This window comes from Chamaea fasciata, unplaced genomic scaffold (assembly GCF_029207755.1).
Source record: "Chamaea fasciata isolate MVZ Bird 193981 ecotype frontalis unplaced genomic scaffold, bChaFas1.0.hap1 SCAF_9, whole genome shotgun sequence".
Lineage (NCBI taxonomy): Eukaryota > Metazoa > Chordata > Aves > Passeriformes > Sylviidae > Chamaea > Chamaea fasciata.
Genome location: NW_027094094.1, coordinates 9,119,311 through 9,142,024, shown reverse-complemented (window position 1 = coordinate 9,142,024; position 22,714 = coordinate 9,119,311). Strand labels below are relative to the sequence as shown.

At 40.7% G+C, this 22,714-nt stretch overlaps 1 protein-coding gene across 2 annotated transcripts; it reads left to right on the top strand.

Annotated features, from left to right (window-relative positions):
• Positions 1–618: 618 nt before the first annotated feature.
• ACSL5 (acyl-CoA synthetase long chain family member 5) lies at positions 619–22,341 on the top strand. Of its 2 annotated transcripts, none has more exons than XM_066190926.1 (21): positions 619–734; positions 9,704–9,889; positions 10,433–10,541; positions 11,196–11,260; positions 11,340–11,441; positions 11,762–11,861; positions 13,009–13,187; positions 13,808–13,840; positions 14,039–14,090; positions 14,626–14,699; positions 15,124–15,201; positions 15,415–15,549; positions 16,011–16,145; positions 16,220–16,315; positions 16,861–16,933; positions 17,671–17,759; positions 17,840–17,956; positions 18,402–18,545; positions 19,463–19,564; positions 19,939–20,010; positions 20,384–22,341. In XM_066190926.1, exons 2-21 carry the CDS (start codon positions 9,734–9,736, stop codon positions 20,522–20,524), a joined length of 2,052 nt encoding a protein of 683 aa, XP_066047023.1. In that variant the 5' UTR covers positions 619–734; positions 9,704–9,733; the 3' UTR covers positions 20,525–22,341. The 2 variants fall into 2 exon arrangements, with proteins under 2 accessions (XP_066047023.1, XP_066047024.1); XM_066190927.1 differs by lacking the exon at positions 619–734 and adding an exon at positions 2,659–3,999.
• The last annotated feature ends 373 nt before the right edge of the window (positions 22,342–22,714 follow it).

Sequence of the window (22,714 nt, the reverse complement as noted above, 5' to 3'; positions counted from 1 at the left end):
AAATCTCTCACAGAACAGGCTTGGCCAACTTGGCAGTTGAGCAAGTGCACTAACTTCTGCACAGCGTCAAAAGGGAAGGTGCACCACGGTGAGATCACCAGCCCGCCGTACATCCCTGAGAGCCCTGACCCCAAAGGATAGGCTTCTTCACAGACCCCTGGAGCTGCAAGGGAAACCCATGCTTCAATGGCTAGACGTGCTCAGGACAGGACTCTACACAAAGCATCTGGTGAGGAATATTGGAATATGCTTGCTTGCTCGAAGTGCAGTCTGAGAGGCACCTTTTCTCAGTGAAGCAAGATTTATTCAGTGCCCTGTGCACACTCAGAGTAAATGAGAGCTCTATGAAAAACCCAGGGCTGCAGCTTTCACTGGGCTGGGGTTAGTTTTCACAATGAGCTGCTCTCTTCTAACAGTGTTGTGCAAGACTTGTATGTTTAACATTTCTAACCAGCCAAAATTGCTCTTTATATTTGATCAGGAATATTTTTTTTTTTTTTTTTTTTTTACCTTTGAACCTGTTGCAAGGCAGGTTCAAAGGTTACCTGGGTGCAGTGTCGCCTGTTTATTAAAGCCACACTCTGATGATTTGGGGCTTAGTCCTGCCACGGGAGCTGGGGAAGCACCACTGGAGCTGGGGAAGAACCAACCCTAGAACACCCCTTGGGAGTTGTAAAGCAGCAAAGGAAGCAAGCTGTACCAGCCCCTCCACCCTCCTCCTGCACTGAAGGAAGGTAAGCAAATCCCTCCTAGTCAGAGCCCGTGTTTCCTAAGTACTGCGCTTCCTGCTCCTGCAGAGAAGTATTGCAAGTGGGATAATAACCTCAATTTGCTGCAATACCAGGATCCATTGCACCCTTCTTATCACCCTGTCTGCTGTTAAAGGCAACAGCTGCATAACTGGCTGCATGTTATTAAAGGAGCAAGTCTGGGCTCAGGGGTGGCATACAGGGAAATCACAGCTTGAATGAGAGCAGCCACCTGAACTCCCTGTTGCTATAGACTGGCTGGAAGTAGAAACCTGTCTACAGTCCAGGCTGAAGCCATTTTCTTATCAGTTTGTTAGTTATGCCTATTTAAAGATACAGTGCACAAAGCAGCAGTGCCAGGCTCCTATTCAGACTAATGCTTAAACCAGGTTTCAAAAATATAAGAATATTTGTTTCCACAGCATTGCAAGCACTAAAAGGTTGCAATATGCTAGATCATTTATCTGCACAAACTTATTGGCAACATTTAATACAATAGAATCTAGCTGAATCCCTAGCTAAGAACATAGAAGCTGGCTATAATGCCTTATAATCCCCGGTATGGCACCGCAGACTGTTGCCATTGCCTTGGTACAATGCTTGTTCTAGCTATTATAGAGATGGAGCCTTCTCCAAGCTCTTGCTTGTGTACAGAGAGGATGATGGAGACAAAGATCAACCTGAAATCCAGCTGCAAGCAAGAGAACTGACAAAAAAGCATGCTGCTCTTCCAAGTCCTAAGCTCATGTCCTTTCCATACCTCCTTTCCTGTGGAACCCGCTTGTGCTCTGAGAAGATCATTTATGTTCCAGTGCAGTTATTCTGCTTTACAAAGCTGGACACAGTCCTTGAAAAGCAGAACAGAGCAATAAAGAATTATGTTTATAACATTAAGAAAACAAACTGGAATTCAAAAATCATTCAAATAAAATGAGTTCACACCTCTCACAGACTCACAAAATTTAAATCCAGGTTTTGAAGGTGCAACAGAGAAAAGGGTACATGGAGCCAATGCCTTCCCTTTATTTATTTATTTCCTCTGCTATTTGCTATATGTAGAAAGATTCTTTTGGCATCTTTGGAAAACAAAAGCTCATGTTGTGTCATGATCTTAAGGTTTGTTACAAAACCTCACCTGATTCATCCTCTATGCAAAACCTTTTTGACAGTGACAACAGAAACTAAACAACCTGAACTCCTCATATACATAAGCTACCTACTGCTCATTTTAAGTCACTAATGGCTATGAGGGATGCAGGTGTAAAATTTATATATATGCACAAAGAGAAGCAAAGGCTGAGATTCATAACTCTGCTTTGATTTTCACAGAAAATTAAAAGCAAAAAAAAGATCTGTGCCTTTCTAAAATCTGGAGTTTATTCAGATCAGTTATGAAAAATTAAAAGCCTCAACACTTGCATGTCATTTGTTATGTGTATCAGGGGAAGAGTGTCAGCTGTATTCTAATTTATGAGCATTGAACAGAAATGATCATTAAGGAGAAGCTTTCCTATATGCATCCTTTAATCCATTTTTGTTGGAGCTGTGACACCCACTTGAGCCCAGGCAGTAGAGTGTCGCCTGACCAGCTTGTGGAGTTCTGCATCACATTCTGGGCTCCTGGCAGGCCAGGTAGGACCGTGCTGTGGGAATGTTCTCCCACTCTGCAGCAAAGCCAATGCACCTGAGATACACAGCACTGCTACCCAAAGACAGGGCAAACTCACTGCTTTTCCTCATGCTCCTGCAAAAATAACAGCTCGAGGCCAGATATCTGAAGAGGGAAAATGCTAAGAGAGCTACACAGAGCAGGAGATAATGGAACTGGCTGGGCTGGGAGCCTGGCTTTGTCTTCTTTCTATAAGTACAAATACCCCCTGATAGGCACTATTAAAGCTGAAGCTCATAGCCTCTCTGAAATGCCACAGGAACAGGCCTGGGAAGGCAAAGCCAAAGGCAGAGGAGTTTCATGAAGAAAAAGCTATTTCTTTTTCATGCATAGCTTACAGGAAAATCAGTGAATCAACCCTCAGTTTATCTAAAAGATACCTACGTGGCTAAATAATGCCACAACTACATGTAAATTAGCTTTACCTGAATAGTATAAAGTTTACAGCAGCAATAAAAACATAATTGCAATTAGCAGGGGCTCCGTGTTTTAGCAAGCCAAGGTCCAGTACAGGTTGTATTTTGGATGCAAGTACATGCTTAATGTTAATTCCATCTCAGCTTTATGGTTTGTCTAGGTAAGCAGTTTATTCTGAAATCATGCAGCATAGGAAAACTGTCAGATGGGGAAACTCCCAAGTGGAGAAAACAATTCTAAAATCTGAGGTTAAGGCAATAAAGATGAGATATAGGTGAAATTACTGTCATCCCATACCTCTAAACCTACAGCAAAATTCCAGTTATATTAGACAAGTATTGAAGAGCAAAAGGGAAACTGCAACAGCTATAAACTTTTAAACAAAGAAATGAAACTGGGACATCATAAAAAAATCCCAGTCATAGCAGGAAACAAAACTGCAGCTTGAAACATGATTCACTGTTACCTTGTCCAAATAATTGCACCTATGTCTATCTATAACAGAACAAAAAGAATTAGGTAGCTTTTGGGGAAAAAAAAAAAAGAAAAAAAAAAAGGAAAAAACCCAACAACGGCAACAAGAAGCCTAACACCCTAACCAAATAAAACAAAACTATCAGCAGAAATCCAGCCCACCAGCAAGTCCATTGCAGCAGTTTATGAGAAATGCTGTAGTCAAAACCCTTTGCTGGTGTTACAAAGCTCTGCTCACCCTAACATATATGCAGCTGTAGAGAGAAAATTGCTGTTGTTGAGAAAACAGCCTTATACATAGAGAAGATAATAGCAGATGAGAAAGAAAAATCTTTAAGTATAATTTCAAAATGTTTTGGTTTACAATTCATTTAGATCAACTACGAGCTGTTTTCATTAACAAACAAAAAAGCTCACTGACTTCCTCTTGTGTGCGTGAGTTGTTGGGGCTCTTCTTTGTTTTGTTTTGTTTTTTTTAATCACTCCAGTTCCTCCATTAAAGTTCCTCCCCTTTAAACCTCCCCTCCCAACGTCCTTTTCTGCTTGCCGATTTATTTAAACTGGGGACAGGAAACTGGCTGCAGTTTTTAACATGAGTACTACCTAATTGATGTTGGTTTTGTACTGTGCTACTAAGGCTCCCTTTTACTTAAGGAGAAGAGGTTGATTTCCTACCCTATATTCAAAATGGTAGGTGCCTTGACTCACTAGTTCTCACCTCTATACGTGCTCTGCCATATTTTCTGTGTAAGTAATGAAGTTTTACTGTATTTGTTTTATTGCTCATGAGTTTGCTTGTTGTTACTCACATGGGCTTTACTAAATCCAAGGTGCAAGTGCAGTGATTAGATGCAGGGTTCAAGATAATGAGTTTTTCAGGAGCCTCCTAAGAAATCTCTGGTAGTGTGCTATCAGTTAAATGTGGACCTTGGGTTGAGTTAAATTCAGATATGTCTTTGTTCTTTGTTCTTCATAATAGGGGTGCTGTGATAATATGAAATAATGGACATTAATATCTAGAAACTTTAAGTGCCACCTTTTCTCTGTGTGGCTAAGGTGCCTAGTGATAATATGCTACTTTTCTTAGGAGTCCCATGTGAATTTTCAAATCAAGGTTTAGTCCTTGCTCTTAATACCATGTCCTATCACTAGAGAAAACTTCCTATTAATATAGTATTGATGCATGAATGTTTTGCAAGAAGTGAGCCTGTATTATCCAATAGGACAAACAGTCACAGAACCTGCTATACTGACTATATTTTAAATTTGTCAAAACCTCAAAGGGCCAGTTGAGCTTGTTTCTGAGTATGTAATTTCAAGGAGAAAATCTGATGTAAACACTATATGAAAGCTTGGCTATTCAATTTGTCTGAGAAAATAACCTTTAGTACTAAGTGGTGTCATGATGTGGTTGCACTACTGATGGAGAGGCAGTAATGTCCAATACAGTAAAATTCCTTATTTTAAAAATGGCCTTTCTATTTAAATATACTGAAAGCTTGAATTCAATAGGTTTCATCAGCAAGGCTCAGAAACCACAGCACTCTACTTCCTGAAAATAAGTTACTGAGCCTTGTCCTTTCCCACCCTCTAGCAGAGTGTTTCTCAGCTATGATCAAAAGGTGCTTGAACTGTTTGGCTCTGACTCTCTGAAGAGGTACTCCAAAAGCAAAGCCTCACTGAAGCATATCCTGGGTTTATTGCAGGTTACTGAGCATTTTGCTTCATTTTTTGCATGGCTCTGCTCAGAAGTCACTGCTGAGCTTTTGTGCTTTAATTTTTCTCTGGATGCTCAAAGCTAGACGACCCTAAACCCTGTGGAACACAAGACTTCAGCTGCATCAAGGAGGAATATGTAATACAAAGTTTCCAAGGTGTAAGAACTGGCAAAGTGGCTCACATCTGCAGGATGACACCAGGCAAGACCTGCACTGCGTAAGCAAATGGAAAGAGTGAGCTACTGGTGGTTAAGTAACTAATTAGTGTAGGTGGCTGTACTCCCATTTTCCTGCTTGTAAACAGTGTTACTTTACTAATGCTGAGAAAAAAAGATGTCATGATCAGGTCAAAAGCTTAGGCAAACTTGATACAAAGCACATAACTCCAGAAGACATTCTTCCAGGCAGTGCAGATCGTTGCTTCCAAAACTGTGCAGGTATCAGAGGTTGCTTTGTTGTCCATATTGAACTCTTGCAATGGAGATGACACAAAGATCAGCCACTTTCCAGTGGAGAGAATCTCCTCACATGGAGAGCATAGAGAGTAACTTTAATTCCTTCCAGGTAATGAAGGAATAGTTGTAAACGGGGAGGTACAGTAGAAATGAGAATGTGTACTCCTGAACGGAAGGCTGTAAATGGTATCACTGTAATCTCTTCTGATAAAAAAGAAGCCTTTGACTCTGGACCTTAGTGCATCTTATCCCTGACCATTGATCAGGGCAGACAACCTAAGTACACTTTCAGTTGTCCAGCATCTGATTGCACAAGAGGCTTAAGAGGTGGTTTGAGACACCCTGGGCATTTTGTATCCTTGGGAGCTGAGCCTTCAGAACTCAAGGGTTTCAGACATTCCACCTCTGACCCCTTTGATGTTTAAAAAGCAGCTGGTACTCAGACTTACCCTGCAGCGGAAGCTGGTGTCTGTCCAAAATGCTCTGGTTTTGTCTTGTTCTGCACCGAGTTTTCACTAAGCTGATATAGATTAGGTGTTATAAATGCACAGGGCACTTGGATTTGTGGGTTAAACTCTGGTTGTAGCTGTTCCATAGCACAGATCTAGGCTGCAGTTGTTCTCTTACCATGGATCGGAAGATCTATGGAGTACAGATTGCTGTCGTCTCTCTGGCTTTTCTGCTTTGAGAGCAGAAGGATTAAGTAGCATTTGGATGATACCAGAGGTGATAAATTAACAGCTACTTGGATTGAAAAATTTAAAGCTCTAGGCATAGGAAACAACTGTCCCAATTCTGTGAATTGAGACAAATTTGCTCATAATCTCTTGCCACAGCTTGAAGAACACATCCTATGTGCATTGATAGAAGAGACTAAAGCCCATTCGTGGAAACAGTATTGGAAAATAAAAGAAAACACTGACAATATTCTATTAATAAAGTAAGGAAGTTGACAATAGTTTTTCAGATATGAAAAGCATTTTGTTTTGTATTACCTAGATCTGTGTTTTTGTGCATCTGTGCTTTTTTTTACACAACACAAACCTCTCTATCTTTAAAGGGTGTATATGCAAAGTCCTGCATATGTAGTCTCAGTCAGGGCTGTAAGTGGGCTAAGGAAGACATTTCCTAAAAACTCCCACCAAACCCTAGAAGCTGATGAGCAAATAATACTTCCCAGACTTTAGAGAAACTTTTCAACAGGTCTTTCTTTAAATTAAAAAATCATTCAAATATAACTGAATATCATCCTTGACCAGCTATAGGGATACTGGGTGGGCTACAGTGGGATTAAATTACTGCCTGATCTTTCTTTCTCTCTTTTTATGCGAGAGACCTGTGGAATCAATTCAGAACCTGAAGGCAAAAGTTTTGCTGCATTTAATGATCATTTCTTGATTAGGTGTTCACTCTGTTCACTTTGAGTTCTTTGCTCCAAGCAAAAAAAATCATATCCTTCAGGGCGTGATGTTCAGTCCTCCTAGATGTCTTGGTACAAACTACTTTGCATGGGAGTCAGTGAGAACAAAAAAATACTCTGATGGAAAAATTTTCAGTGACTTATCTACCGCTGCATGGAGCATTTGGGGTTACTGGGTTCTCTGATCCTTATCACAAAAAGGTCAGACAAATGTCTTTAGTAAATTTTCTGTCAAATAAGTTCATGTAAGTGACAGTAGCTATTTGTGACAACTGCTCTGATCTGTCTGACCTAGTCAGACAGTGTTAATGGTAAGCCATATAAATAAGTTAAAGAAGAGGACTTGGTGCCGTAAGTAAGATAGTTTTGTTTCTTACATCTTGCATGATACTCTAAAAACAACCAATCATTCATGGTTTCTGAGAAATCACCTTAAAAGTACTATTAAAATAAGCAGATGAGAGCACACTTCAGGCAATAAAACTGGCGCAGCTGTACAGACCTATGGTCTCTCTGGTTACCTGCATGTAGCTCTAGTCTCTCACTGCTGGTTGAAGAATTTAATTACCAGGGAAGAATCATGTGAAATGCACTGAGTGAAAATTCCTTCTGGCCACCTGGGCATGGAAAAAGACTGGAAAAGTGCCCAAATTAATTGCTAGTAATCAATATTAAGGGGAGTTCTAACATGAGTATTCTGGCATCACTCTAAAAAGATTTGAAAATAGATGTGTCAGTCTAGAAAGCTTCCAACATACAAATGGTGCAAATGTGATTTCCTCTGTCACTTGGATTTAGTAGTGGGCTCTGAGCAAAAGGAATAAAGTTGGTATATCCAACCGCTCATGACGGAGAATGGAGATGCCTTTACCTAGCTGCCTCAGTGCTCATGCTATACAAAAGTGTCTGGCTCACGTTAATGCAAGAGGAAGTATAAACCACAAACCATAAGCAGTTTAATCACTAGAGAAAGCTGCTTGCTAACTGCTCCAGTAGTGGGCCAGATATATATAGTGTCAAGAGCAGCTGATTACCAAATTAATTTTGTTAATAACCGTCAGTCTTCCAAACAGAGCAGTGCTAAACCTAAACTGCTGAGTTGCTTTGCCCTGAATGTAAACTTGATCAGCAGACCTGGATTTAGCTCCTGTTTTTTATTTTTTTTTAATCCAGACTCAATTGATAAAGGCCCAAAGGAAGGGTGGGGAGATGGGTGATATGCTGTGGTACAAGCAGGTTTGTCCTTACTTAGGTTTAATATGCCCAGTGATTGGAATTGCCCATCAGTAGAGTCCCAAGGGCAGTTCCTGCCTTTCTGGCTGTAGCACAATCTTTTTGGACTCTCAGTATATGAAGCCAAGGTCAGGAGTTTGAAGGGCATGTGGCATCTAAGGTTTAGAGAAAAAAGAGGGCTAGGGAGTTGGTATTTCTCAGATATGTAGCTGATTTGCATCTGGCAGCCTGGACTTGCTGAAAAGCCTTGAGGTACCATTTCTTATCCAGATGCTGAGCAGGCATAGCATGCCTTTTATCACTAGGGAACACACCAGCATTGCTGATTAACACTGCCACTGGAAAGTACAAAACCGTAAAACAGATTCAGGTAATCTAACTGATCAGTCTGGGCTCAGAGACCCAAATTCTGACTTCAGGTCCTGGCTGAACTTACTAACGGCTTGTAAAATACCTTCAACTTCATTGGAATTATAGTTAAAGGGTAACTGGAAATCATTGTGACAGGACTCCTGGTATTCTTCTTGTACAGGGGTTTAGTTGATAGCTAACATATTATCTACTGATGGGGTTCCTTTGATTCTTTTGTGGTTCTTTTGGGATTCCTTTGAAAGAGTGTTGTTATTCATCTTGCAAAGTGTGAGGTGGTGTGTCCTGCATAGATATTTAGACATTAGCAATTACAAGTTGCTGAGATCTGAGTTGATTCAGACAAAAAGCAGTCCTTTCTCTTGGCAATTCAATCTTAAAACACATCAGAACATTTTGGAGATAAAAGTATTTGTTTCTAAGGAATAAAGTTCAGGTCTCTGTGTTTTGTAAGAAAGTCTGCATTCTCAGATTTTGCTTCCCTGCCCTTGACAGAAGATAAATCAGGGAATGCAAGCAACAGAATTGTTTCTGTATTTCCCAGCTAGACTTGCATTGCACACATTGACTTCCAGGTCACCACTTCCTAGTGAAAAACAACTTCCACAGTTTTGATTTGTGCTGTTTTTTTTGGCTGACCACACTGTCACCCTCTGAAATATTTGTCTAGCATGACCAGTAAAAGTAGCTGACAATGAATAAACTGTTTGTCCTGCAGACATATATGTAGGTGTATCAAACGTAATTTATCAAAACACTTCCTATTTCAGCAAAACCATTTCCTACTGAACACTTACAATACTGAGGAATTTTCTTACTTCCACAGTTCACATCATTGAACCATAGTTTTTTTAGTTATATTTGGGGAGATAGATTTAGGAAATTATATACTGGTTTTCTCCAGGCAGATTTTTTTACTTAAGGATGGAAAGAATCTGTTCCTTGTCTGACTTCATCAGGCTTCAGCTTTTTGTGGAGGTGGATGCAGCATAGATTAAGATTTATAGGGACAGGTGACTTAAGATCTCTTAAGGGGCTTAAAACATTGCATAAGTGTGCTTCACTGTTGTACCAGGACTCTCCAGGGGCAAACTGCTGAAACGATTTGCAGTATTGTTTAACAAGCTACTTAAGTAACCATGGCTCATAGGTAATTAAAACTTCTACCTCAAATCTACTAAACCTCCTGTTTGTTTCAGGTTCAGCTCTGGCTCCACTGATCCAGCACAATGATCTGGATACTTCAAGTATTGTTCTCACCGCTCCCAACACCAGCATTGATCAGTCTCATTGCATTTGGAAGTGTCCTCTTCCTGTGGGTGATAAGCAGGCCAAAACCCCTTTTACCTCCTGTTGACTTGAACAAGCAGTCAATAGGAATTGAGGTAATGCTTTCTCTGCTTGTGGGCATGGTCTGTTTTGGAGTTTAATTTGAATACTGATCCATTCTGACCTTGAGTGTCAGTGGAAACTCTCCTGTCCAATGTGCACAGCCTTCTCTCCCAGGTGCACAACTCAAGACCATGGTGGAGAGAAGGGAAGCCTTAAGCTGCTAAGATGAGAAACGGCAGCTCCTTCCAACTAGGGTTAGGTGGTATTTTTACCAGATAGCTTTGGCTGTCACTGACTTTTTCCTGTATTTTCAATGCACTGCATCAGCTTTGAAACTGGTGCTAAACTTCATGTAATAAGGCAAGTGGTAGCCCTCAGTCAAGGCCTCTCAGTGACCTGTAACTGAATGTTAATGTGGGCCATCTAAAAAATTCCTCTGCATGTGATTGAGTAGATCAAAATCATGAAAGGAAAAGGACTTCCTTAACAATACAATGCTACTGAAATGCTTTAAAGGGGATTGATGAGAGAATGTCTGAGGAATAAATGACATTTCATGTGTTCTGCACTGTTTCATAACCATGCTCTGTTTCTAGGGAGGAGCCAGAAGAGGTGCACTCTTGACAGATAACAACCTGCTTTCTTATTACTTTGAAGATGCTAAAACCCTGTATGAAGTTTTCCAGAGAGGCGTGAATATTTCTGGTATGCTTTGCATCTGGTAGTTAGTACTTGTCTATCACAAGTAGACAAAATTTTACCAAGATCCTTTTCCTTGTGTTTTGGCTGTGGTAATAATGCAGGCTAGCAAAAGCTCTTCTAGCCTTCTGTGGGGTGGAGAGACAAGTGACCATATTTCTCCCTGTCCCAATTTAGCATTAGTCTTGTTTGGCAGACTGGGCAGGAACAAACATCAGAAGCTGAAGATGGTAGAGTTCAGTCAAGAGTCAGCAGATACAAAGCATCAGAGGAATTGGGGGGGGAAACACCTTTCCTTTGTCTTATGATGTGAGTTTTCCTGTGAAATTACTGCCTGTTTACAACTGATCGGAATTTGTACATCACTTCACAAATCCTATGTGTGGAAATATGTGATGGTTTGCAAGCTATTTCAACCTCACATGGGTTGTGCAATGGAAAAAATATCACCAGATATTAGAAGTACTGCTTGTAAGGATAAAGCTAAGAATCTTACAATCTTGGTTTGGGCAAAGTGCTTAACTCTGGACACTGACCTGCTCTTCATGCAGTTACCTGAGTGTCCGAGAGAAAACATTTCCCACTTCAAGTGTTTCTATTGTAGTGTTATGCAACTTTAGTACTGAGCTTTGAAATTGCTTTTCTGAACTCTTTGATTAGGAAATGGTGACTGCCTAGGCTACAGGAAACCCAAGCAACCTTATCAGTGGCTGACATATAAACAGGTGAGTATTGTAAATGACAGATGGATTAATTTGGGATACTGCCTTGTAACACTGAAGTGGGGGAATAACTGTCTTGCAGGTTTCGGACAGAACTAAATACCTGGGATCAGGGCTTCTGCAAAAAGGATGCCAACCATCATCAAAACAATTTATTGGCATTTTTGCTCAGAATAGGCCAGAGGTAAGCAACAAATTGTGTATTCTTTCCCACACTATTCTGACACCTTGGGGTGAGAGGAGAGTCTGTATTTAAATAGCTTCAGGCCACGTGAGGAACAATCGTAACTTTTTCCTTCCCAATTCCCTTTTTACTGACTGAGCACATACCATTCCAAGCATGTAATACTATGACCTCTCACAACTCTTACTCTCATGGATGTGCTCCTTCCATAGCCCCCCACTGCCATGTGCATGGGCTTGTCAAGCTGTATGAAAAGTCTGTAGGCAATCCTGTCTTGAGGGCTTCTAGTTTTTCTTAGTTGTGCTGTTTTCTCTTTTCAGTGGATCATTTCAGAGTATGCCTGCTACACCTACTCGATGGTTGCTGTTCCACTTTATGACACTCTGGGACCAGAGGCCATTGTATACATTGTTAACAAAGGTAAATATTGACTTCCACTCTTTCATAAGGATTTTTCTAGGAAACTTTGTTTTGGGAGGGCTAAGTTCAAGGAAATTTGCAAAAATCAGAATGGCTTTAACCTTATTGCTCTTACAGACTCTTAATTTCTTAGTGAAGCTGCTTTGCAGGGCACATGGTTCAATGACTGGAAGAATCCACTGGGCTTCCTATGTCTCCTAGTATCTTGATTGCAAGACCACTGAAGGATCTGCTAGATCCCGTGGACCATTCACAATCAGAGTGCTCAACTATTTTCTATTTGAGATTTTGCAATCTTGAACTTCCACACTGCTAATCAGACAATGTAGACAGACTTTGCATGTAAATTAAGACTAGATCTGTGCGTCTGATTTAAAGTTGTAGAGTGAAAAGAGTGGAGGAGGGAAGGGTCAGGATATGCCTAAATCTGTTTAATCTATCTGGTTATTGCATGTTCTACAGAAACAACATCTAGCAGGCCGTCATGGAAGAAACTGGCAAGGAAGTTAAATAAATCTTCAGACTTTCTTCCCCCAGTCTTAGGAGAGATATGAGGGAAACAATTATCCACTATTGTTACACTGATCTGGGATCCATCCCATAAACACAATTTGCCAAACAAAATCCCTTTAAGAGTTATGGTGGTGAACCTTGGAAACAGGTCTTGTCTTGGGATTACAGAGCTGTGATTTACCAGTCCAACTGGGCACTGTCAGGCTCAGGCAAATCCAGTTCCTCTTCTGACTAAAAGGAAAAGGCTTTTGTAACTGCATCTCCAGGGAAGCTGAAGTATTAACTCAAGAATTTTAGCTACTTCTTTCAATTGGGCCTTAATTTCTTTAGATTTAAGGAAGATTGCTAAACCTAAACAATATCCTGGCAATACCAAAAGTTTCAATGCCCATCTTGACTGTGAGCAAAGATATTTCTCTTCAGCTCCTCACTTTATATTGACAGAATATCAGGTTTGCCCAGTCAGTGGAGTATGGTAGAAGGAACCTTCTTAACACCCGTAAGACAGCTACTGAATCCATATGAACAAGTGCAAATGGCATGAAACCAATGGTATGTTCTAAAAGTATGTGCTGCTGAGCTGTCACTGGCCTCATGTTTTCTAAATAGATTTCTGATAATTTCTTTTCTGTAGCTGATATAAATGTGGTGATCTGTGACACGCCTGCGAAGGCAGAGGTCTTGCTTAAGAACTGTGAGGACAAAAAGACACCGTGTCTGAAGATTATTGTTCTCATGGATCTCTTTGATAAAGAGCTCAAGGACAGAGGAGATAAAGTGGGAATTGAAATTCTGTCACTGCAGGAGGTTGAGGTAGGTGGCTAAAGGCTCCTGGAATACCTTGCCAGCTAAACATCTTGATCTGTCACAGCAATGACACTTTAATGTAAGTTAATTACCCAGCTGTCATGCCTGTACCTGACATCTTGATGAGCAGTCATTCTGAAACTTGGCATCTTCAGCTAAAGGGAGTTGCAGAGCTCAAACCATTGACTAAAGTTGTGCCCATGTGTTGTGAACAGCCAAGACTTGCTTAGCTTAATTCATGATACTGTTGTAACAGGATTTATCAGGCTTCTAAGCTGGCAGTTGAGTCTAATTGGAACTGTAACTACAAATTACTGGCTGCTTAGATATCCCAATACTAGGCTTAAGCTTGCATACATGTAAATAAATGTAGAAAACCTCTCCACTCAGGACTTCCAAATTCCTTAAATAGTTCTGATCACTTTCTACACATTCAGATGTGTTCTCTCCACACCTGCACCAGACGGTTTTTCAGAGTTATGTGTATTGGACTCAGGAAGAGGTTTCTGTTTGAATGAGACCGAGTATCAAGAGGCAAAGTAGTAAAACAGGTGTTGCATTTGAAATGCAATTATCTATTAATCTATTGTGCACATCTGTTAAGCTGTGTTTTTTCTCTAACACAGGAGCTGGGAAAAAACAACATCAGAGAACCAGTTGTAAGTATCTCTATGAAACAGCTATAGACTTGCAAAACTAGTCTCTGGAAAGACATCTTGCTATGATGCTAGTAGAGGAGGCTGGCAGATTTTTTTTTGTGAGCCAGAATTCCTGAGTCATCACAATTAGGAATTGTATGTAATTACAGATAACCATCACAATCCTCACACTGACTTTATATGACTTTTTCTCTCTAGCCTCCTAAGCCTGAAGATCTTTCTGTTGTGTGTTTTACAAGTGGAACCACAGGTAAGTAAGTGGTGGTTTATATATTGAAAGACCCTTCCCATGCAGCTTCCCTGAACAAAAATAAAGAGATCCTAAGAATACGGAAGTATACCAGTAAATTAGAGCAATGTCAAACCACTCTTGCAGTTTTACTTGGGATACTGTCACTACAAGTCAAGTGCACATGATAAAGCTTCTTAGAACTGGGGACATGAAAAGCCAAATTCATGTTGTCTTACCGTATGAAAAATGCAGCCTTGATGTTCAAGAGATTGGTTGTTCAACTGTGTATTTTGATCCATAGGGGCCAAAACAAAAAATCTTGTTTGAGCATTCTCTATGCTACTCCCAATTCCTCTGCTGTTTCAGTAGCCATCTCCTTTATGTAATACCCATAGCTGAAAGCAGTCAAGATGAGGCATATTTGTGATCTCTTACAATAACTGCTGGGACTGAGGTTAGTACTGAGATAGTTAAAACTGAGCCAAAGAAGACATGGGAAACTGCCAGCAGAAGCAGTCAGAGCAACAGCTCACCTTGCTTGATCTCTCCAAAGGTAACCCTAAAGGAGCCATGCTGACACATCAGAATGTTGTCTCAAATGCTGCTGCCTTCCTTAGATGCACAGAGGTAAGCTACTCTCCGGGATACGTTCCTCAGTCATGAAACCAGCTTTAATGTGGGCATTTTCTGTAATCCATTCACTCTCAGAAATTGATGTTTTCCTAAGTGCCCCTTTTTCAATGAGAAAATACTACTGCAAGAAACTTGGTTTGAATTGAACAAGAACTTCTACACAGAAGTTATTCTAGAATGAGTCAGTCCTAAATACAATAGTACTATTTCAAGTCTTGCCAAAACATAAAACTAATTTTGAGTGACAGCTGAAAATCTTGAGGAGGTGATGGATGAGCCTGTGCCTGAGTTGCTTCAGTCATTGGAAGTGTCTGTCTCAAAGTACTCAAATTGATCCAAATTTTATTTACTTTCTACTTAAAAGTAACACAAGCAGGCATAGAAAAGGCTAACCTACTTCTACTTCCTTTCCCTCTAGAACACAGTTGAGTGTACAAGTTCAGATGTTGCCATTTCCTACCTTCCCCTGGCTCACATGTTTGAGAGAGTTGTACAGGTATGTACAGATATATATATATCTGAGCTTTTATAAATCAAATTATAGTAAAAGACATTTTATCAATCTGTATGTCCTCAAAACCTATTCACACAATAACTTTATTTTGTCATAACTGGGCATTGGAAATCATGCTGCTTTTCATAGGCTAATAATAATGGCTAGTGAAGCTAGGAATTCTTCTTGACTAAGGTTTGTCTGGTCAATTTTTAGACCGTGGTGTACAGCTGTGGAGCAAAAGTAGGCTTCTTCCAAGGAGATATCAAGCTGCTAACAGATGACATGAAAACCTTGAAGCCAACACTATTTCCAGTTGTACCAAGACTGCTCAATAGAGTATATGACAAGGTACGTGAGCAATTTTAGCTAAGTTTCTTTGTGTTCATTTATCCAAACAAGTATACAAATGCAAAATAATACTGAATATGTCATAATATCATCACTAGTTAATTACCCCTTAGCAGGAAGAATTTTTTAGAATCCTTTCTGGGGAGATGGAAAGAGTTCTGAGAGTATAAGAACAGCGTTTCCAGTCACTGCTGCGCTAAGTTTGTTGCTGTTAAGAGACAAAAATTTTGTTTACTTTTGTAATGCAAATGAATCAAGGATCCCTGTTCCTCAAAGCTATGGCTGTAGTGCTTCAGCAGTAACAAGAAATTAGTAATGCCTTTTGGGTCACGTCCTAGACACTGCAGTTGTGAAGACAGACCCTACAACATCTAAGTAAGATTTGGTGCCTCTTAACCAGGCAAGAATGAAATATACAGATGTCAGTTAAACCCAAGAGTCACTGGTTCTTCTCCTTGCAGATCCAGAGTGGTGCAAACACCCCACTAAAGCGTTTCCTGTTAAATTTTTCCGTGTTTATGAAGATGGCTGAATTAAAACAGGGCATCATTCGAAATGACAGCATTTGGGACAAACTAGTCTTCAATAAAGTTCAGGTAAGTTATTCCAAGTGTAAGGGAGCTAAGCAATGTAACATTGGAAGATCTGATCGCTTCTTTCTCACTTGTAGGAAACCATGGGTGGAAAAGTGCGTATCATGGTGACAGGTGCAGCTCCTATATCTCCCTCTGTCTTGGCATTTCTTAGAGCAGCATTAGGCTGTCAGGTAAGCTGAGTTTTCTTTTAAAGTAAGCCCTGTTTGACTATGCACAAATGAGTGACGAGTGATAATAGCTGGGGTCCAGCTCAGCTTACTCCTGGGGAAAATGATGTCAGTCTTGGGCATTTACAGACTGCTTCATCTGAGTTAACTGTAACAGGAAAAAAAAAATTCTGCAGGGCCCACTTCAAACTACACTACCAAAAAACTATGCTTTAGGCTCTGAGAAGAGGAATAGAGCAGCAGAAATAGGAACATGTAGCACTCAAAGTCAGGCAGCTGCCTCTGAGTTTTGTGGCTTATTCTGACAGTCAATGAGCTCCCATTGTAGCACATCTGAGAACAGAAAACGAGGTGACCGAAGCAAAGTTCAGATAGGTGAACTTTAACATCTTTAACATTTAACATACACCAATAAGATCAAGATACCTTAAAGGCAAAGGTTGTTTTGGCTTCCTTCCTAAGAAGACCTGAGCATGGGCACAGTTGTAACGGAGGCCTTTCACACCAAGGGCTTGATGTTCAAGGAATACTCATCCTTTCTTGCACAGATCTTTGAAGCTTATGGCCAGACTGAATGCTCAGCTGGATCCACTTTCTCAATGCCTGGAGACTGGACAACAGGTATGGGAGCTGAGACTTGTAAAGTCTCCCAGAGCTGCCCACATAAAGGGGCGCTCAAGCCTAGCTGCTCTAATGCTTTTAGTTTAATGAAAATTAAATCATGGGTACTCAAAGTGATTCTTGGTAGCAACAGTCACCTGTCTGCTGAATAGGTACTAAAATTCTTGACTCAACCAGATGAGGAGCCCCAGTGTAAAGTGTCATAGGTCACTTTAGACTTTGTCCCAGAATACAGGAAAGGAATAGAGAGAGCTGAGCAAACTGGATAGGGATTTCCCAAATGGCCTTAGGAAACTAGGTTTGTCTCCTAAATGACACGTTTTACACAAAAATATTAGACATGATACTTGACTATTTTCCTGAAGGACCTTGAAGATTTAGCTTTTATCTTAGCAGTACTGGATATTCTAAATTCAGACTCAAGTCACCATCTTTGTGAACAGTAACTGCAGAGCATAATGAGGATGAAATCCAAATGAATACCAGGATCTACGAGAGGGGGTCCTGAGGAGGCACACATGGCTGGTGTGGTTGATTACACCAACAATGCTCTAATCATCAAGACTTACCTGCTATTTGTCCTACATTAACTGACTGAAAATGGCATTGCAACAACTTGCTTGAACATTTGATGCCAGACTCCTATAAACAATACTGGTTCTTGGTAAAGCAGTGAAGAAACCCGGTAAGTATCTACTATCACTGCAGTCTTTTTTTTCTTTTTTTTTCCCTCTTAGGCCATGTTGGAGCCCCTCTGGCTTGTAATATCATAAAACTAGATGATGTGGAAGAAATGAGCTACTTTGCTTCTAACAATGAAGGCGAGGTAGGTACCATCTCCTGTGCATGTCAGGAAATACTGAAACATAAGACTTGGTGACTAACAGCGTTCTCTACTTGCTATAGGTCTGCATTAAAGGACCAAATGTGTTCAAGGGTTATCTGAAAGACCCTGAGAAGACAGCAGAAGCAATCGATAAAGATGGGTGGCTCCACACTGGAGACATAGGGAAATGGCTGCCAGTGAGTAGTTGCTTAACACAAACCATCCCTTGCATGTGAATTCCTGTTACTCCACAGTAATCTCTAAAGACGGAATTCTAGGACAAAACTTTCTACACAGTAGGGTCACTAGGTAACTCCAGGCAAAGCTCCAAAGACCAATTAGGTTACAAGATATCAAATGACACCTGCTAGGCCCATAGTTAAGACTGGTCTTCACTGTAGAAGTGATATAACAAGGCATCTTGGTTTCTGTCAGAGGAGTATAAAGGAGCTCTCTAATCATGTCCCAAGCTAACTGGAAAAATTAGACAAACCCTTCTCTCTCTATAAAGCAAAGACCAGCATGTGGTTTCTAGACTCGTTCCAGATGTGCCTTTCATACAACAAAACAAAGTCTGTTTATCTTCTCTTATATAAGCAAGACAGTGACTTGGAACTAATGACCTACACTTTTAACTTCCAGAACGGAACACTGAAGATCATTGATAGGAAGAAGAATATATTTAAACTTGCACAAGGAGAATACATTGCTCCAGAGAAGATAGAAAATGTCTATATTAGAAGTGCTGCTGTAGCCCAGGTCTTTGTACATGGGGAAAGCCTGAGGGTAAGTGATGCTAGGAGTGAGTATCCTGCAAGATTTCCTCCCACAACAAGTTCTGGATGATCAGGGCACATATGTATGTACGTACAAGGGGCCTTGAACAAAATCTGTTCCTAAGAGAGCCGTGTTTATAGGAAGATGTTCTCAGACCTATAGACTTCCCAAGTGACAACTGCTATTGTTGCAAGCTCGGTCTAATTACAAAGGCTAATTACAAACTTGTGTGGGATTAGTATGTCAGGTCAGCTCTGTGCAGTTTAGATTCGTAGAAAAGTCCCCCCTGCAACAAGCAGGGACTAGATTAGGTTTTTCAGAACCCCATTCAGCCTAACCTTGAATGTTTCTAGGGATGGGGCATTTGCCACCTCTCTGGGCAACCTCTGCCATTGTTTCACCACCCTCACACTTTCAGAAAATTCCTTGTATTTAATATAAATTTACTATCTTATAGTTTAAAACCATTACTTCTTGCCTTATTGCCAAAAGCCCTACTAAAAATTTGTCCTCATCTTTCTTGCAAGCTCCCTTTTAGTTTTGAAAGGCAACAGAAGTCTTCCTGGAGCCTTCTATTCAGGCTGAACAACCCCAATTCTCCCAGCCTTTCTGCACAGCAGAAGTGTTTCTCCATTCCTTTGCCGTGGAGGTGTTACCTATGCTAGCAGAGGCCAATCTTCAATCTGTAAACTAGCCAAATGTAATTGCTGAATCATTCAGCACACATAACAAACTGTGTCATTACTTCAATTACTTGCTGTCACAACTCTCAGTGACTTGGAAATCCTCATAGCTACCTTTGAAACTCTGAAAATGCTTGGAGATGTACATGTGACTTGTCATAGAAACTGCCCACAAGCAAGCTCACAAAGACATTTAGTATGCCTTATCTTGGTCTCAGCCTGACTATTTCCACTTGTTTTCAGTCTTTTCTAATAGGTATAGTGGTTCCTGATGCTGAAATGCTTCCAGAATTTGCAGCAAAACTGGGAGTAAAAGGTTCCTTTGAAGAGCTCTGCAAAAACCCTGTGAGTGACTTTGTGTTTAGTGGGTTAGAGACAGAATTTAATTCTATGTCCAATCCTACATTGCTCTGACTTAGTTCTATCCACCTCTTTTCAGTAATTTGAACTGGTTTAATGCTGGGTGAATCATGCAAGCAGCCTTACAGCAAAAGTTGGAACTGAGTATAGGTGTCTCGTTTCAAGGGCTATTGCTGCTTCTTTTCCAATGAGAAGATAGACATGACTTTGTAGTGGCCTTAATATGAGAAATCTTGAATGTTGAAATATGTATTCTTGCCATCCTCAGTTCTCTCTGACTGGGCAAATAGTTATGGTTTTGAGCTGCCATTACAGAATGACAGCTTTACCCACTCTGCTTTCTGCTGTGTTTCTTCTAGGCAGTGAAGAAAGCTATTTTAGATGACATGATCAGGCTGGGGAGAGAGGCTGGCCTTAAGTCCTTTGAACAAGTGAGTACTTTCAAATCCTGCTTGTCACTAGCACCACTACTGCTAACACAGTGCCTGGAAGTCTTCATTCCTGTTAATGCCTGTGCCAGGAGGGGCCCTGAGGCAGCTGCCCCAGACACCCGATTGAAGCAGTCAGTGAAACAATAGCTGCCTGCACCAAGGGGCTGTGAAGGGCAACAGCAGCAATTGCCAAGGGATGGAAGGGAGGCTCACAACAGACTGTAGGGACTGTTCTGGAATTCCACCCTCTTGCTGGGTCAGCCAAAACCAGTTTAGTCACTGGATCTCCTGGGACAGAATTCTTGCCCAAGGAAACTGGGAAGAACTATTGTCCTAATTATGCGTCATGCACTAAATTGTTTTCTTTCAATAGGTTAAAGACCTGTACATCCACACAGAGTTGTTCTCTGTAGAAAATGGACTCTTGACACCAACACTGAAGGCAAAGCGAGGAGACCTTGTTAAATTCTTCCAGAAGGAGATTGAGGCCCTCTATTCATCTGCTCAGGAATAAATGGCCAGTTTAATTTAAACTGCATGGAGTAGCTAAATCTGTGACACTACATGGCCTATAGTGAAGACAGGCTTGAGTGGAGGGGAACAGGAACTTAAATTTATTTGTTTCTACTACTTGAGAAAAATGACTTATGGATGAAGATGGCTGTAGTATAACTAACAACTAGCAGTGCTAACATCCTGTGGGACTGAGCATCAACTGTCTAGGCAAAGCCAGAACTTTCATCTTTCTTGGACTGTGACTGAAATGCAAAAACATGCAAGAACCTCAGCCTTAAAAAGACAGCCGTATGCACTTCTCACTGTCAAAAGCAAACCTTGTTTTCCTACTGAAACTATGAACTGCACTGTGACCTCTTGTGGATTGATCTGCAATCAGACTGAACTCAGTATGAATTCATGCTAACATCTGTTTAGCAATTCACAGAAGTGAATTTCCTGTTCCTAGTCCTGGACCACATGGTATAAGTTGTTTATAATGAAAATGGGTAATCTGGCATCAACTGGTTTGCAAAATACATTTGTCTACAGCAAACACAGTTGATTCTTTAGGAGGCACTGGATCAGTTTTTGCACATTTTCAAATGAAATGGCAGTGTTGAAGACATTTACACTTATGAATTAGAGTCTAATAAGTGTAAAACTTCAACTGTCAATCCTAAGGATATACGATGCAATAAATTGAGACTGCACAATCAAACTAAAGCCTGTGTGAATTACTTGTGGCTCTGCTGCAACCACATTGTCAGCTGCCTGGCTCTATATGGCTACAGCTAGAACACAATTGCTGCAGAACATGAACTTGTTACCTATGCTGTCACTGGTCAGCCACAGCTCCAGCCATGACACAGTTATATGGCATAGCCCAGATTTGCCCCTGTAGTGTAGTTGCTCCTCTACCCAAATTTCTTTTCCTTGTCTTCAGCTTAGGCTGAGCTGAAACAATGAATTTACCACACGAAATAAGATGTGATTTTCTTGTGTTAAGCTGCTGCTTTAGAAAGTGATTTAAGCAAGATGAAAACTTTCTTATGTCTTCCATCAGTCTGTGCTGTCTCTGCTGAGAGCTCCTCCATGTCCCTGCAGTAGTTGGCTCTAGCAGTTCAAAAGGCAGTGTTAAGAAGGATGCGACATGGGGAAGCTGTAGCTGTAGCTTTCCTAGGCCAATTCTCTTTGTCTGCAGACAAAAATTGTCTTCCCCATCTTGTTCAGACAGCTAGTGGCTTTTCCTCTTCCTCTTTAATGCGCTTGGTCAGCTATCCCAAAATGAAAGCAACATTTATCAAAAGATTCCCCCCTGCTGTTAGGCAGCTCTAGCTTTGACTAGTAAAAACAACTGACCCAATTCTGTTTCTAGTCTGGGGCCAAAGATGTTGACATCTTCAGGTAACCATTGTGCCACTTACTGTGCTTGGCAGAAATGTGAGGCTATAAAGGCTTGTAAGTCTCTGAAACTGCATGTTTCAATAAGCAAAGATGTTGCCTATCCTTCCTATGCTTTCCTTAAAGCAATGTGACATGAAAGTCAGTAGTGGCCTAATCTTTTTCCCCAGGTGAGACTGGGGAGAAATAAAAACAAAACAGGGAAGAAGAAATGTATCCCAGAACTGGTTTTGGACACAAAAATGAGCAAGTTAGTTGGGGAGAGCAAATCCAGTGCAACTGAGATCTGAAGAAACTTGGGGCTGAATCCTGTGATGCCACCTGCTGCAGTGCCTGGAAAGTACTTTTGTTGATACAATGAACAGTGATGCTTCCCTGCATAGATACGCTTGGAGGGTGAATGGCACTGCCTTAACAATAAAACATATATAGCAATTCAAGTGTAAATTGGTCTTATATTGGTCTTCTGTGTGCCACTTCTGCTACAGGAACTGATTTTCCAAACCTCTCAACCCCGCTGACATGTAACTCTACCCTATGAGAGAACAAAAGCACCCACTGCATTTTGGAGACATTTAAAAAGCCTTGGGCTGGTACAAGTTACTCCAATTTAAGGTCTTCCTCCTAATAATCCATACTAGATGCTAAATGAAAATGCTTTAAGAAGGCTGTTGATCATTAGTAGCAACTAATGACTCACAAAACTTTTTATTCTTGGATACTGCTTCCTTTCACTCTAAAATAGATCAGGATCTCTTAGGTACTGGCTCAGATTTCAGAGGGAACAGACAGTGCTGGATGTAAT

Coding starts and splice junctions, on each gene's coding strand:
- ACSL5 (XM_066190926.1), top strand. CDS start 9,734: ATGATCTGGATACTTCAAGTATTGTTCTCACCGCTCCCAACACCAGCA. Junction 11,261..11,339: donor AGTGGCTGACATATAAACAG/GTGAGTATTGTA, acceptor ACTGTCTTGCAG/GTTTCGGACAGAACTAAATA. Junction 16,934..17,670: donor GCCTGGAGACTGGACAACAG/GTATGGGAGCTG, acceptor TTTCCCTCTTAG/GCCATGTTGGAGCCCCTCTG.